The 15,293-nt window shown below is 41.2% G+C and overlaps 1 protein-coding gene across 1 annotated transcript in view; it reads right to left on the bottom strand.

The window, feature by feature from the left end:
- Positions 1 to 464: 464 nt before the first annotated feature.
- The window catches only part of TRA2A (transformer 2 alpha homolog), a gene marked incomplete at both ends in the record, with an annotated part of 29,116 nt that continues 14,287 nt past the window's right edge, over positions 465 to 15,293 (bottom strand). The window contains 5 exons of the mRNA XM_080700942.1: positions 465 to 540; positions 1,728 to 1,856; positions 4,961 to 5,076; positions 9,347 to 9,535; positions 11,178 to 11,337. Of these exons, the coding sequence (XP_080557068.1) occupies positions 465 to 540; positions 1,728 to 1,856; positions 4,961 to 5,076; positions 9,347 to 9,535; positions 11,178 to 11,337 (670 nt within the window). The remainder of the gene's footprint in view (positions 541 to 1,727; positions 1,857 to 4,960; positions 5,077 to 9,346; positions 9,536 to 11,177; positions 11,338 to 15,293) is intronic.

The raw sequence follows: 15,293 nt of genomic DNA, 5'->3' as shown, positions 1-15,293 counted from the left end.
AATATCGGACACAAAAGCTTTAAAAAGATCATTTCTTTCCTTGATAATTAGCTAAAAGTTAATCTTCTGGAACGGCAAAGGAAAATCATTTACAAAGCATAACACTGGGTGTTCCTATTTTACTCAAGATGTTTTAACTACTCAAAATGACAAGAGTATAATGAAAAAGGTAAAAAACAGCAACAAAGTATAGAAGTAAATAAAGTATAGAAGCAAAATATACAAGTAAAGTATAGAAGCTAAATAAACAAAAGGATTTCTTTGAGGAGCAAAGATTAAAATCTTGGGAAAATCCACAAAGAGAAAGAGGTTTTTAGCTGCAACCATTCTGTTATCAATAGCGTCCTGAAAGAGAAAACACACACACAAAATGTAATAGTTTGACTTGCTACCAATAACGTGCTTTAATGTCCTAAAATACGTCATTAACTAGAAATGAAAATTTAATGATATAAAAACAAAGTTCACATACTTGGGCTGTAGGATCGAGATCTTGATCGTGATCTGTATCGACTGTAATAAGGAGATGGTGATCTTCTTCTGTAAGAAATATAACATTACTTAGTATACAATGTAATTGCTCTAAAAAGGCAGGTGAAATTGAAATAATATATATAAGAACATAACTCTTAAGTTCTTACCTATGCCAATGATGCTAATAAGCACATGCCACAATACTGGCAAACGCAGATAGTTATGCTCATTTCTCAAAGCATTGCATGACTTTTTTTTTTTTTTTTTGCGGGTCTGGGGATGGAACCCAGGGACATTCTACCTTCGAGCTATACACCCAGCCCTATTTTTAATTCTTTATTTTGAAACAGGGTCTCACTGGGTTGTGGAGGGCCTCATAAGTAGCTGAGGCTGTCCACAAACCATGATTTTCCTATCTCAGCCTCCCAATATTTATTTTTATTCATTTTAGGCACTAGAGATTGAAACCAGGGATAGTCTTCCACTGAGCTATATTCCTACTCCCTTTTTTGTGGCACTAGGGACTGAACCCAGAGGCATTCTACCTCTTAGCTAAACTCCCAACCCAATTTTTTCTTTTCCTTTTTTTTTTTGCGGGTCTGGGGATAGGACCCAGAGGCTTTTGACCTACGAGCTACACCCCCTGCCCTATTTTTTTATTCTTTTTAATTTTAAACGGGGTCTCACTAAGTTGCTGAGGCTGTCCTCAAACCGTGATCCTCCGGTCTCAGCCTCCCAAATGCTGGGATTACAAGTGTGTGCCACCATGCCCAGCTCAATTTTATTTCTTATTTGGAAACATGGTCTAAGTTGTGAAGGGCCTTGCTAAGTTGTCAAGGCTGGCTTGAAATTTGCCATCCTCCTGTCTCAGCCTCCCAAGTACTGGGATTACAAGCATAAACCACCATGCCCGGCTCCCTTTTTGTTTTGAAGCAGGGTATACGCTGCTTACTTGCGGTCCTACCTCACCATCTGGAGCAGCTGGGGTTATAGGCATTCGCCACTGCACTCAGTGTCATACATTATTTTTTTCCCCAACATCAGTTCTGTCCTCTCTCTTTCCTTTCCTTCCACTATGTTAAGCAGGCTGGCCTAAACTCCTGGGTGCAAGTGATACTCCCAAGGAGCTGGAACTACAACTCAACCACTGAGTCTGGCTCAGACAGCTTTTATTCATATAGATCAAACGAAAAGTACCAGATAATAATGGCTATCATCCAACTTAGAATAAAAATCTTGAGTTAAAATATTACCTGTATCGGTAATCATAGTCTTCATATCTGTCATACCCACGATCATATCCTCTATCATAGTAAGAATCTCGACGTCTGCCGCCACCACCACCTCCACCGCCGCCTCCACCTCCACCTCCGCCACCACTACTACAGAAAGATGTAAAAATCTGTTTTAGCGTATGTGATTATGTTCAAAGGTTATTTAATAAAAATCAGTACCTTAAAAAATGGAGGGAGGAGATAGGAAGAACAACTCTCACATTTCAAATACCACCTTATTTCATTTTATTGACTCCCATTATACTCTGCTTTGGTGCCTACACATTCCAGACTTCCACAACTCCGTCCAAACTAAACTCTCTGACACACTGCCCAAATCACCAGGACCTTGGTCCTGTATTAGGAAGTAGCACCCAAATGCTAAAGTTTTGCCTATGATTAATTCAAAAGCAAGTAATAAAGTAACAGACCCTGAATACCAAAAAGCCCACCTTACACTGAAGTTGAGCACTAAAATAATTTCAAAGTCTGAAGTTTTATCTGATGACAGTTTAAATTCTAATTTCCTATGTTCCAAACTGTTGGCCATTTGGATGCTCTTTTCGTTTTAGTTTTTTGAAGGCTTTTGTTTTTAGTGTTGAGAAGTTGAACCCAGGGGCATTCTACCTCCCGCTCTTTTAAAGTCTTCCTAAGTTACTGAGGCTACACTCAAACCTGCAATTCTCCTATCTCAGCCTACCAAATACTGGGATTATAGAAGTGTGCCAAGACACCCGGCTCCAAACCCACATTTTCCTCAAAAAAAATAAAAAATAAAAAAAATAAAAAAAATTTTTTTTTTGGTCAGTGTTGAGGATGGAACCCAGGAGCATTCTACTTCCAAGCTACACCTAGAGCCCTATTTTTCATTCTTTATTTTGAAACAAGGTCTAAGTTGCAGAGGGGCTAAGTATCTCAGGCTGGCTATAAGCCTGCAATCCTCCTTTCTCAGTTTTTCCCATGCGTGCACCACACCCAGCCTGCTTTATTTTTTGATGATACTAGGGATTGGTGGTACTAGTGGCACTTTACCTCCTCTGCTACACCCCACCCCTATTTTTTAGTCTTTTTTTTTTTTTTTTTTAACAGGGCCTTAGTGAGTTGCAAAGGGCCTTGCTAAGTAGCTCAGGCTGCCTGGGAACCATGATCCTCTGGTCTCAGCCTCCCGAATTCTGGGATTACAAGCATGGGCCACCACGCTTGGCTTCATTCTTTATTTTGGAATACCATCTCAATACATTGCGGAAGGCCTCATTAAGTAGCTGAGGCTGGCCATGAACCTGTGATCCTCTGGTCTCAGCCTCCCAAGTGCTGGGATTATAGTGTATACAGTGCAAACTATTTAAAAGATTTATTCTCTTTTCTCTATTCCTATGTGACCTGGAAAGCCTCTGCATATCAAGACAAATTTGTTGAATCCTCAGCACCCCTCCCCCACACACAAAGAGTCAGGTGTGGTGACGCATGCTTATAATCTCAGTACTTTACAGGCTGAGAGGATGATCATAGGTTCGTGGACAGCCTTAAGCAAGTAGTGAGACTCTCATCAACCTAGCGAGACCTCATTTCCAAGTAAGAAAATCGTGCTAGGTAGAATGCTTCTGGGTTCAATTCCCAGTAAAATGAAAATATTAGAATGCTTTTCTAATATTTCTATTTGCATAGCACCAAGAGAAGAGCCAGAAATGTACTTCCAATTTCCAACTTGTTCTTCTGCTCAGATCTATATATAAAGTAGTATAAGCTGGGCATGGTGGCACACACCTTTAATTCTAGTACTGGGGAGATCAAAAGGAGTAGCACAGATTCAAGGACAGCCTCTGCAACCTAGCGAGGCTCTCAATAACTTAAGTGTTTCCAAATACAAATACAAGAATAGGGGTGTGTAGCTTGGAGGTAGAATGCCTCCTGGGTTTAATCCTCAGCACCACCAAAATATATAGAAACAAATGAAATATAGCTTATCTTATTTATATATGTACAAGTAAAATATATTAGAGCACATTTATAAATACAAAAATTAATCAAGGAATCCTTAGAATGTACACAATTTGCACCCCCAGCCCATTTTACTTTTATTTTGAAACAGGCTTTTGATAGGCTGATGAAGAGTCTCATCATTTGATGAGGGCGCCCAACCTGCCTCAGCCTTCCAAGTGCTGGAATCACAGACATCTGCCACTATGTCCAACTCATAACCTTTTTTTTGGTGTGTGTGGTACTGGGGATTGAACCCAGGAGAGTTCTACTGAGCTACAACCTCTATTTTTTATTTTTATTTTTTATGGTGCTGGGGATGGAAACCAGGGGCATTCTACTTCCAATCTACATATCCTGGCTGGCTTCTTATTCTTTATTTTGAAACGGGATCTAAGTTGCAGAGGGCTTAACTAAGTAGCTGAGGCTGTTTTCCAACAGCGATCTTCCTTGTCTCAGTCTCCCAAGTACTGGGATTAAAGTGTGTACCACCACACCCAGCTTTTATTCTTTGAGCACTGGGATTTCAAACATGCTCCACCATGCCGGCATTCTTTTATTTTTGTGTGGTACCGGGGATGGAACCCAGGTTCATTTTACCTCTGAGATACACCCTAGCCCTATCTTTCATTCTTTATTTTTTGAAACAGGATCTGAGTCGTAAAGGGCCTCACTAAGTAGCTAAGGCCCACTGCAATCCTCCTGTTTCAGCTTCCCAAATGCTGGGATTACAAGCGTGCACCACCACACCTGGACCTATTTTATTTTGAAATAGGTTCTATGTTGCTGAGGCTAGCCTCAAACCCACAATCCTCCTGGTCTCAGCTCCCTAAGTACTAGGATTACAGGTACAGAGAACCACACATAGCTATTAATCAAAATTCTGTACACATTTCTGGTACTTGTTTAGCTCAAGCTAAAAAAATTAGAATTACTTTTTTGTTGTTGGTGGTGGTGGCACTGGGGGTGGAACCCAGAGGCTTTCTACCTCCGGGCTATACTCCCAGACCCATTTTATATTTTATTTGGAAACAGGGTCTCACTAAGTAGCTGAGGCTGGCTTCGAACCTGTGCGATCCTCCTGTCTCAGCCTCCCAAGCGAGGGGATTACAAGCGTGCGCCACCAAGCCCAGCTAGAATTATTTTCTATGTGTCTGGTACTAGGGATTCCTGCATACTAAACAAGTGTCCCAGTACTGAGTATATCTCTAGCCCTAGGAAATGTGTTATCTTACTGAGTTGGTCTGCCCATGTAGATTCCTGGTGTAGGTGTGTGAGCCCTCTTCGTAATAGAATAATCAACACGAATTCTTCTACCATCCAGCTCCATTCCATTTGCCCTCTCCATAGCCTAGAAATGAGAACAGCATAGAAAGTCATATATAATTCACTAGCTTTTAAGTAATAATTACTTAAAATTAGGTACAAAGTATTTGTAATCCAAATAATCTCACTGTAAACATTTTTAGATCTCAACATGATTCAAACTTAAATGTATTCAGCTCAGAGTGAAAATTATGTAATTTCCCCTACATAATTTCCCATTTGTGACTCAGTTACCCTCTCCACTCATCCCTTTAAACTTTGTGTTTCATAATTCCTTAGTCTCAGCCATTTCGTTTACAAAGACTGATGTCAAAACATTAGAGTCTGTGAGCTAAATTTTAATTATCACTTATAATATCCTCCTTTACTTTTTTTAGTTTGCTGATAAGACTCAGTAAGCAACCAAGAATAAGAGCTTTTAAACACACATTTGTGGTTAACACCTGTCAGCCCTTTTCTGAGAATCAACCAATAAGAATATTTTTTCTGGTACCAGAGAACTGAATATTGAACCCTGAGCTATACCCTCAGCCCTATTTTTAAAAATTTTTATTATTTTTTTGAGGATCTGAGGGGAAGAACCCAGGGGCACTTGGCCTCTGGCCACATCCCCTGCCCTATTTTTATTCTTTATTTTGAAACAGGGTCTCACTAAGTTGCGGAGGGCCTCACTAAGTAGCTGAGGTTGTCCACAAACTGCTATCCTCTGGTCTCAGCCTCCCAAATGCTGGGATTACAAGCATGTGCCACATGCCCGGCTATTTTTAAACAGTGTCTCCCTAAGTTGTTGACAGCCTCAGTCATGTTAACATGGTTGGCTTTGAACCTATGATCCTCCTGTATCAGTTGGTCTTCCAAGTATGAAGATTACAGGTATGGGACATCAGGCCTGACTTCAAGACACAAGATTTTAATATAATTCATAAATACTTCAACTTAAGACTTCTCTAAAGACCTTATTCTAGCTGGGCATGGTGCCATACCCTTGTAATACCAGCATTTTGGAGGCTGAGACAGGAGGATTCCCAGGTCCTCAGCCAGCCCCAGTTACTTAGTGAGGCCCTTTGGAACTCAATGAGACCCTGTTACAAAATAAAAGAATAAAAAACAGGGCTGGAGGTGTAGCTCAGAGGTAGAAAGACCCTGGGTTTAATCTCTAGTACTATAAAAGAGGGGGGGAAAAAAAAGCCAAGGCAAGTTACACATGAAAAGCAATTGTTTTTGTTCTTCATTTTTCAGCTTTTACTTTAGGTCATATCTCAAATACTTCCAAATTTTTACCTATATCTCTTAAGTTGAGAACAGGAATAAAGAAATCACAAATATGTAAAAATGAAAAATGTCATGATGCAGACAAAGACATCAAAGTGCCTATTATATAAATTACTTAGAAACTAAAGTATTATTTTGCTGTTTTCTTTTATGTGGTACCGGGGATTGAACCCAGGGATATTCTACCTCCAAGCTACACCTCCAGCCCTTTATATTTTGAAACAGGGTCTTGTTAAACTGATGAGGCTGGCCTTGAACCTGCAATGCTCCTGTTTCAGTCTTCTAAGAGTAGCCACTTCACCTGGCCTAAAATATTACTGATAAAAATCATTCAGGGCACTGGGCATGGTGGTGCACACTAATCCCAGTGCTTGGGAGGCTGAGACAGGAGGACTGCAGGTTTGAATCCAGCCTCAGCTCATTAGTGAGACCCTGTTTCCAAATAAAGTATAAAATAGGTCTGGGAGTATAGACCAGAGGTAGAAAACAAAGCCCCTGGGTTCCATCCCTAGTACCACCAAAAAAAAAATCATTCAGAGCAGGGCATGGTGGTGCACAGGCTCACGTGCCAGCCTTAGCTACTTAGTGAAGCCCTCTGCAACTCAGCAAGACCATTTTTTAAAAGAAAGAATAAAAAAAAAAAGGGCTGGGAGTATAGCTCAGAGGCACTGGGCTCAACACCCAGTACCACACACACACAAAATCATTCAAAGTTTCTCAATAGCACTATTATAAATTACTAATAGCCAAGCTATTAGTAGTGGGGGACCATCCTGTGCATTGTAGGTTTTTAAGTTTTTTTTTCTTTTTGTGTGTAGTAATGGAGATTGAACTCAGGGGCATTCTACCTCATACCCCCAGTCCTATTTATTTATTCTTTTTTTTTTTTTTTTGGTGGTACGGGGTTACTGGAAGCCCTTCTACCACTGGGCTACACTCCCAGACCTATTTTTTTAATTTTTATTTGGAAACACGGTGTCTTAAGCCAGCAAGGCTGGCTTTGAACCTCCGCCATGCCTCCCAAGTGCGGGGATAAGCGTGCGCTACTACGCCCAGTTTATTCTTTATTTTGATCAGGATTTCACTAAGGTGTAGACAGTCTAATAAGCTGAGGTTGGCAGCGAACCTTGATCCTCCTGTCTCACCCCTCAAGTATGGGGATTATAAGCATGTGCCACCATGCTCAGCTATTAGATGATTTTTCTTTTTCTTTGAGACAGAGTCTTGCTATGTTACCCATGCTGGTCATAAATTTGTAGGTTCAAATGATCCTCCTCAAGCAGCTGAGGCTACACGCATGTACCACAATGCTCAGAGCAATTTAGGATTCTAAGTGTCTACTTACTCACTGGATGCCAATACAATCTTGTATTTTTGAAAGATTGTCATGACTGCTTATACGTAAGTATGAATTCATGCACTGCTGTTCAATTATAAGAGTGATAAAAATTCTGTATCTATATATAAGGAGCTAATTACAGACATAAATAATCAACTGTTCAGAGCCATCAGTGTGGCTTATTCATTTTTTTTTGTGTGTGTGTGTGGCACTGGGGGTGGAACCCAGAGGCTTTCTACCTCCGGGCTATACTCCCAAACCCATTTGATATTTTATTTGGAAACAGGGTCTCACTAAGTTGTTGAGACCCTCACTAAGTAGCTGAGGCTGGCTTCGAACCTGTGTGATCCTCCTGTCTCAGCCTTCCAAGCATAATCCCCATGTGAATCCCCATGTGTGAATTAAGCCACACTGAAGCTGGGCGTGGTGGCGCACGCTTGTAATCCCCATGCTTGGAAGGCTGAGACAGGAGGATCACACAGGTTCGAAGCCAGCCTCAGCTACTTAGTGAGGCTCTCAACAACTTAGTGAGACCCTGTTTCCAAATAAAATATCAAATGGGTCTGGGAGTATAGTCCGGAGGTAGAAAGCCTCTGGGTTCCACCCCTAGTACCAACAAACAAACCAACAAACAAAAAACCAGAGTGACACAGTTTTACTTTTTCCATTAACTTAAACACATATAGCTCACTTTACAAAGCCAGATTTTAATCAGGATACACTTGGACCAGAAAGCTTATAAGCTACAAAGTGAAACTGTGCTCACTTTTCTTGTAAGGGCCTGATTTTGGTGTCAGGTCAGAGTTAGAGGAGATAAATGCTTACAGAAATGGGAATTACACCTTTTTTTTGGTATTAGGGATTAAACTCAGGAGTGTTCTATCTCTGAACTACACTCCCAGCCCTATTTTTATTTATTATAGCAATGGGGATTGAAACCAGGGGCATTTTACCTCCGAGCTATACTCCAACCCATTTTATTTTTATTTTGAAACTGGGTCTCACTAGGTTGATGAGAGCTCTCATTACTTTCTGAGACTGTCCTTGAACAAGTGATCCTCTTGTCTCAGCCTCCCAAGTACTAGAATTACAGGTGTGTGCCACCATGCCTGGCTTTTTTTGTGGTACTGGAGATGTAACATTCAGGGGCATTCTACCTTCGAGCTACACCCCCAGCCCTATCTTCATAGAGTTGCAAAGGGCCTTACTAAGTAGCTGAAGCTGTCCGCAAACCTAGATCCTCTCTCAGCCTCCCAAATGATGGTATTACAAGTGTGTGCCCAACTGGTTTTATTTTTTATATTGAAACAAGGCCTCAAGTTGTAGATGGCATGGCTAAATTGCTGAGGCTATCCTCATATCTCTGATCCTCCGGTCTCAGCATCTCAAGTAATAGGATTACAGGTTTGTGCTACCACACTCTTAATTTTTTTTTTGTTCTGGGGATGAAACGCAGGGGCCTCCAGTAAAAGAGCTATTTTGTATTTGGAAACAAGTTGCTAAAAGCTTCACTAAGCTCCCAAGACTGGCTTTAAACCTGTGATTCTTGTGTCTCAGTCTCCCAAGTACTAAGATTACAAGCATGCACCACCATACCTGGTCCTTCCTTAACTCTGAATAGTGACTCATTACTATCATTATACATATATAAAATTTTAAATGAAAATTATTAAAATAAATTTACCTCTTTTGAATCATCTATTCTTTCAAAATAAACAAAAGCAAATCCCCGTGATCGCCCAGTTCGCTGATCATAAACCACGTTGACACCACTCAATGGCCCGTATCGAGAAAATACTTCACGAAGATCTCTTTCTGTTGTATATAAACTGAGGCCAAACACTCCAAGACAAGTGTTGGGATCTGGATTTGCCTATTAATAAAGATGTTATTAAGCTTTAAATAAAACAGTAATACTTAGAACACTTCACCTACTACATAGAACATATTGTTTCTAGTAATTTGGAAATAAGATTTTAAGAGAACTAAAGCAGCCAAACTTTTCTTACAGTTCAGACCATTCAGACTTTCTTTGAAATACACTTTCTAGCCATAATCTGAGGAAAAAATATTTCTACCTCTAGTCCAGCTATATTGAAAATGTATCCCAAGAATTCATCCTTTTTATCCCTGATAGATCAGTATTTAATCTGACTTAAAATCAATGATTTACAACTCTCAATTTTCTTCCTTTCTCTATTTGCTTCCAGTATGGGGGATGGAACTCAGGGGGCATTTTACCTCCGGGAGGCACCCCTAGCCCTATTTTTTACTTAATTTGAAACAGGGTCTGAGTTGCAAAGGATCTTACTAAGTAGCTGAGGCTGGCCTCGAACTGTGATCCTCCTGTCTCAGTTTCCTGAGTGCTGGGATTAACAAGCGTACACCACCATGCCCAGCTTGATTTTCATTATTTAGCAAGGATATTCTTTCAATGTTCTATAATTCAGATTTTAAAATTAAATGTAAAGATTTTTTTCTTCTTTTCAGAACCTAGGGGTATTCTACCTCTGAGTTATACCCCAGCTCTATTTTTTTTATTATTTTGAAAAAGGTCCTCAGTGGCTATAAACCTGCGATCCTTCTCCTGAGCCTCCCAAATACTGGGATTATAAGCATATGCCACCTTGCCCAGCTGAAACGTAAAGACTTTAAACATCATTAAATAATGACATATGTCACCACAATTGAATGTATCACAGAGGAGAAGCAGAGCATAAGACAGCTGATAAGCACAACATCAGTGTCAGGCAGCCTGGTTGAGACCTGGGCTCTGCCAGCTATCAAACAAAAACAAACACCTCAACATCCAAGACTTGCTATTCATCTCAGGGAGATGGCAGGAGTTGAAGCAAAGTATTAGCTGGCATTACTAGATTTGGGGGGGGGGGGTTTCTTATCTCTTCCCCAATGTGGTAAAACTTTTAATGTATTTCAATCTCAACTCATCTCAATTTATGCATAATCTTAACTGTAATCATCTTTTGGTGGTACTGGGGATTCAAACCAGAGAGATTCTACTTCCAGGCTATACCCCCAGTCCTTTTATTTGTTTATTTTTTTAATTTTGAATCTGGGTCTCGCTAAATTGTGGAGGTATTTGCTAAGTTGCTGAGGCTGGTAGTGAACCTGCAATCCATCTGTCTTAATCTCCCAAGTACTGGGTTCACTTTACTGTTTTTTTAAACTACTCAAAAGTCAAGGAAATAATGCTCCCTTTGTAGTGGCTACAATGCAATGTATAGGTTAGCTAAGATAGTGGCACTTCATTTAGTAGCATATCCATGACATAAAAGGTCTCTTTTTATTTTCAAGATTAATTCTGCATTTTTTCTCCTACTGGAGATTGAACTCAGGAGTATTCTGAGCTATATACTCAGCTATTTTGAAACAAAGTCTCACCAAATTACTACACACTAGTCTAGAACCTGCAGTCTTCCTCTCAGCCTCCCAAGTACTGGGATTACAGTTATACACTACTGCACCCAGTTTCTAATCAATTTGACACCACATACCCTGCTGCCTGTATGTCTCCTCCGATTAGACATTGGAGAGTGGCTTCGGCTCCTTCGCCGCCGGTAGTCTGGAGTGTATGACCTACTTCGAGATCGTCTCCTGTGAGAGTGAGATCTGGATCGAGTGTAGCGTCTATGAGAATGCCTTCTTGACCTCGACCTTTGAGAAAAACAAATCAAGGTAAAAATACAAGAACAAATGTCTAACACCTTTTCTTGGATTCCAAGAATGTATACAGACATCCTGCTTTTCCTTTCTTTTTTTGTGGTAATAGGAATCAAGCACTATACTTGGGGGAGGAGGGAAGATGCTCTTCATGTTCTCTTACAACACTATAATCAAGGTGGGTATGGTGGGGCACACTTGCCAATTCTAGTACAGGAGATGGAGACAGGAGGATTGCAGGGTCAGAAACAGCCTCAGCAAATAGTGAGACTTTCATCAACCTAGCAAGACCCTGTTTCAAAATAAAGATAAAAGCCAGGCGTGGTGGCACATGCTTGTAATCCCTGCGCTTGGGAGGCTGAGACAGGAGGATCCTGCAGGTTTGAAGCCAGCCTCGCTGGCTTAAAGAGACCCTGTTTCCAAAGAAAAATATTACATGTGACTCTGCCTAAAAATTCAAAAAGATATGGGATGCAGTTCAGTGATAAGAGCATTTGCCTAGCATGTTGAGGGCCTGGGGTCAAGCCCCAGCATAAAGGGAGGGCAGGTGAATCAAAGGGGGAAGAAAATAAAACTAATGAAAAAAGATTTTATGTAACAATAAAGCTGGGAGACAAAGACCTCATAGGATTTGCTAGGTAAGGAGAAAGTATTCTGAGAAAAAGCAAGTACAAAGGTTCTTTGACAAAAAGATGAGATGTGATTACTCTCAGCCCTTTTTGTTTTTGAAACAGTCTTGCTCAATTACAGTGCACAAGCCTCAAATTCAAGATCTGAGTACTGGGATTATAGGTATACATCACTATGCTTGGCTATAACATTGTATAAATTCTTGAATAAAGGCTTCTGAGAGGAAAAGAAAACAATAAGTATACTACTATCTAAAAGATTAGTGAAGCCCACCTAAACTTAATGAGACACTGTTTCAAAATAAAGAATAAATAGGGCTGAGGGTGTATAGCTCAGAGGTAGAATGCTCTTGGGGTTCAATACCTAGTCCTAGGAAAAAAAAGAAAATCAAATAGATTCCCATTTTCCTTAGCAGTACTAACTTATAGCCCAACCTACTTTTTTTTTTTTGGTGGTACTGGGGTTCCTAGAAACCCTTCTACCTCCGAGCTACACTCCCAAACCTATTTTATTTTTGGAAACAGGGTCTCTTAAGCCAGAGCAGCTGGCTTCGAACCTGCACGATCCTCCTGTCTCCGCCTCCCAAGTGTGCGCCACCACGCCTGGCTTATAGCCCAACCTACTTTTCAAATAACACTTTTACTGCAGTATTGGGAATGAGCCTGAGGAATGCTTCACCACTGAACTATATCCCCAACACTTTTTATTTTATTGTTTTGGTGCTGGGATGAACCCCAGAGGCATTCTACCTCTGAGCTATAACCCTAAGCCCCCTCCTCTTTTTTTTTTTTTGGAACTAGGGGATTGAACCCAGGGGCACATTTTTTTTTTTTTTTTTTTGCATCAGGGCTACATCCTAGTCCTTTTTGTTTTGAAGCGTGATCTTGCTAGGTTGCTGAGAGTCTTACTAAATAGCAGAGGCTAGCCTCAAACCTGTGCTCTTCCTGTCTCACCCTCCCAAGTACTGGGATCACAGGCATGTATCACCATGCCTAGCTTCCCAGTTCTTTTTATTTAGAAATAGGGAGCCAGTAGCCAGGCGTGGTGGTGCACGCTTGTAATCCACGCGCCTGGGAGGCTGAGACAGGAGGATCGCACGGGTTCGAAGCCCACCTCAGCTACTTAGTGAGGCTCTCAGCAACTTAAGTGAGACCTTGCTTCCAAATAAAATATAAAATAGGTCTGGGAGTATAGCCCGGAGGTAGAAAGCCTCTGGGTTCCATCCCCAGTACCACCAAAAAAAAAAAAGAAAGAAATAGGGAGCCAGGCATGGTGGCGCATGCTTGTAACCCCAGCATTTGGGAGGCTGAGACAGGAGGATCGTGTTTCGTAGCCAGCCTCAGCTACTTAGTGAGGCCCTTGCAACTCAGTGAGACCCTATTTCAAAATAAAGAATAAAAAATAGAGCTAGGAGTGTCTCTCGGGGGTAGAACACCCCTGGGTTCCATCCTCAGTACTGGGACAAACAAACAAACAAACAAACAAACAAATAAATAGGGTCTGGCTCAAGTTGCTCATGCTGGCCTTGAACCTGTGGTCCTCCTACCTCAGTTTCCCAAGTACTGGGATTACAGGTGTGTGCCACCACGCCTGGCTATTTATTATTTTGAGAAAAAGTCACAAGTGTTCTAGGCTGGTCTTTAACTCATTCAGACTTTTTGTAGTACTCAGAATTGAACCCAGGAGCATACCACCTGAGACACACTCCCAGCCCTATTTTATTTTAAAACAGGGCCTAAGCTGCTCAGAGTCTCAAGTTATTGAGACTAGTCCTAAGACCTGCAATCATCCTGCCTGAGCCCAAGTACTGGAATTACAGGTGGTACCCACCACACCTGACCTTGTCTGGAACATTTTTTTTTTTTTTTTTTTTTGCGGGTTTGGGGATGGAACCCAAGGGCATTCTACCTCCGAGCTATATCCCCTGCCCTATTTTTTATTCCTTTATTTATTTATTTATTTGGTGGTACTAGGGTTCCTGGGAGCCCTTCTACCTCTGGGCTACACTCCCAGATCTATTTTCTTTTCTTTTTTTTTTTTTTTTCCATTTGGAAAAAGGGTCTCTTAGCCAGCACGGCTGGCTTCGAACCTGCGCGATCCTCCTGTCTCCACCTCCCAAGCGCGGGGATTATAAGCGTGTGCCACACCATGCCCAGCTCAACTGTTACTTTTAAACAGCAATGTTTAGAAGTTTCTGCCTTCTCTTTACCTTAAATAGACAATGACAAATAACATCAAAGAAATGAAAATAGGTAGGCATGGTGGTACATGCCTGTAATCCCAGTACTTGGGAGGCTAAGACAGGAGAATCACAGGTGCGCAGCCAGCCTCAGCAACCTAGTAAAACCTGTTTCAAAATAAAATAGAGCTTGGAGTGTAGCTCAAAGGTCAAATGCCCTGTGTTCAACATCTAGTACCAAAAAAAAAAAAAAGGTCAGTGGTATTTAATTAGATATTCGAGTGTTTAATATTAAGTCGAGCACGAGCTAGAACCTGGGTATAACTGAGAAAACACGATGGCTATATACACCTCAAGAAAGACATACCCTTGTAACTTACTGTTCTGTCTCATATCCCTTTACAAGACTATTCAATGACACTCCATCTCTACTCAAAAAGTAATAGTCCAGATTTCTACAAGCTCTTTACCCCAATACATCTTAGCCATCTGAAACAGTGAACTGTGTGACAGTTCATTAGCATTTTTGTTGTTGCCAGTGGTGGTGGTAGGGCTCTGGTTACATCTTCAATCTGAACAGAGATTCAAAGCATGCAGCTGGAATGTGAATAACCCCTCCCCTTCCCAACTCTTTCTGGTTCATCTATCACAAAGAAAGTATGGGGATTATTTTTTCCATCCTAAGTAGAGCAATGTGAATCTTTTTATGTGTTACCAGGGACTGAACCCAGGGGCATTCTACCGCCAAGCTACATCCCCAGCCCTACTTCCTTCCCTCCCTCCATGTGTCTGTCTCTCTCCCTCCGCCCCTATATATATTTGTGCTACCGGGGATGGAACCCAGGGACATTCTATGCAGAAGGACTAAGTAGCTGAGGTTGCCTGTGAACTGTGATCCTCCTGTCTCAGCCTCCCAAATGTTGGGATTGCAAGCATGTACCACCACGCCTGGCTGTTATTCTTTATTTTGAAACAGGGTCTCACTGAGTTGCAGAGGGCCTAAGTAGCTGAGGATGGCCAAGAACCTGAGATCCTTCTGTCTTAGCCCCCCCCCCCCCCCCAAGTACTAGGATTACAAGTGTACACCATAATTCCCAGCAGGAATGTAAATCCTAAAAGCTTTTCAAATCCTTCTGATAAT

This window comes from Muscardinus avellanarius, assembly GCF_963383645.1.
Source record: "Muscardinus avellanarius genome assembly, chromosome: 9".
Taxonomy (NCBI): domain Eukaryota; kingdom Metazoa; phylum Chordata; class Mammalia; order Rodentia; family Gliridae; genus Muscardinus; species Muscardinus avellanarius.
This window is presented reverse-complemented; position numbering and strand designations above follow the sequence as displayed.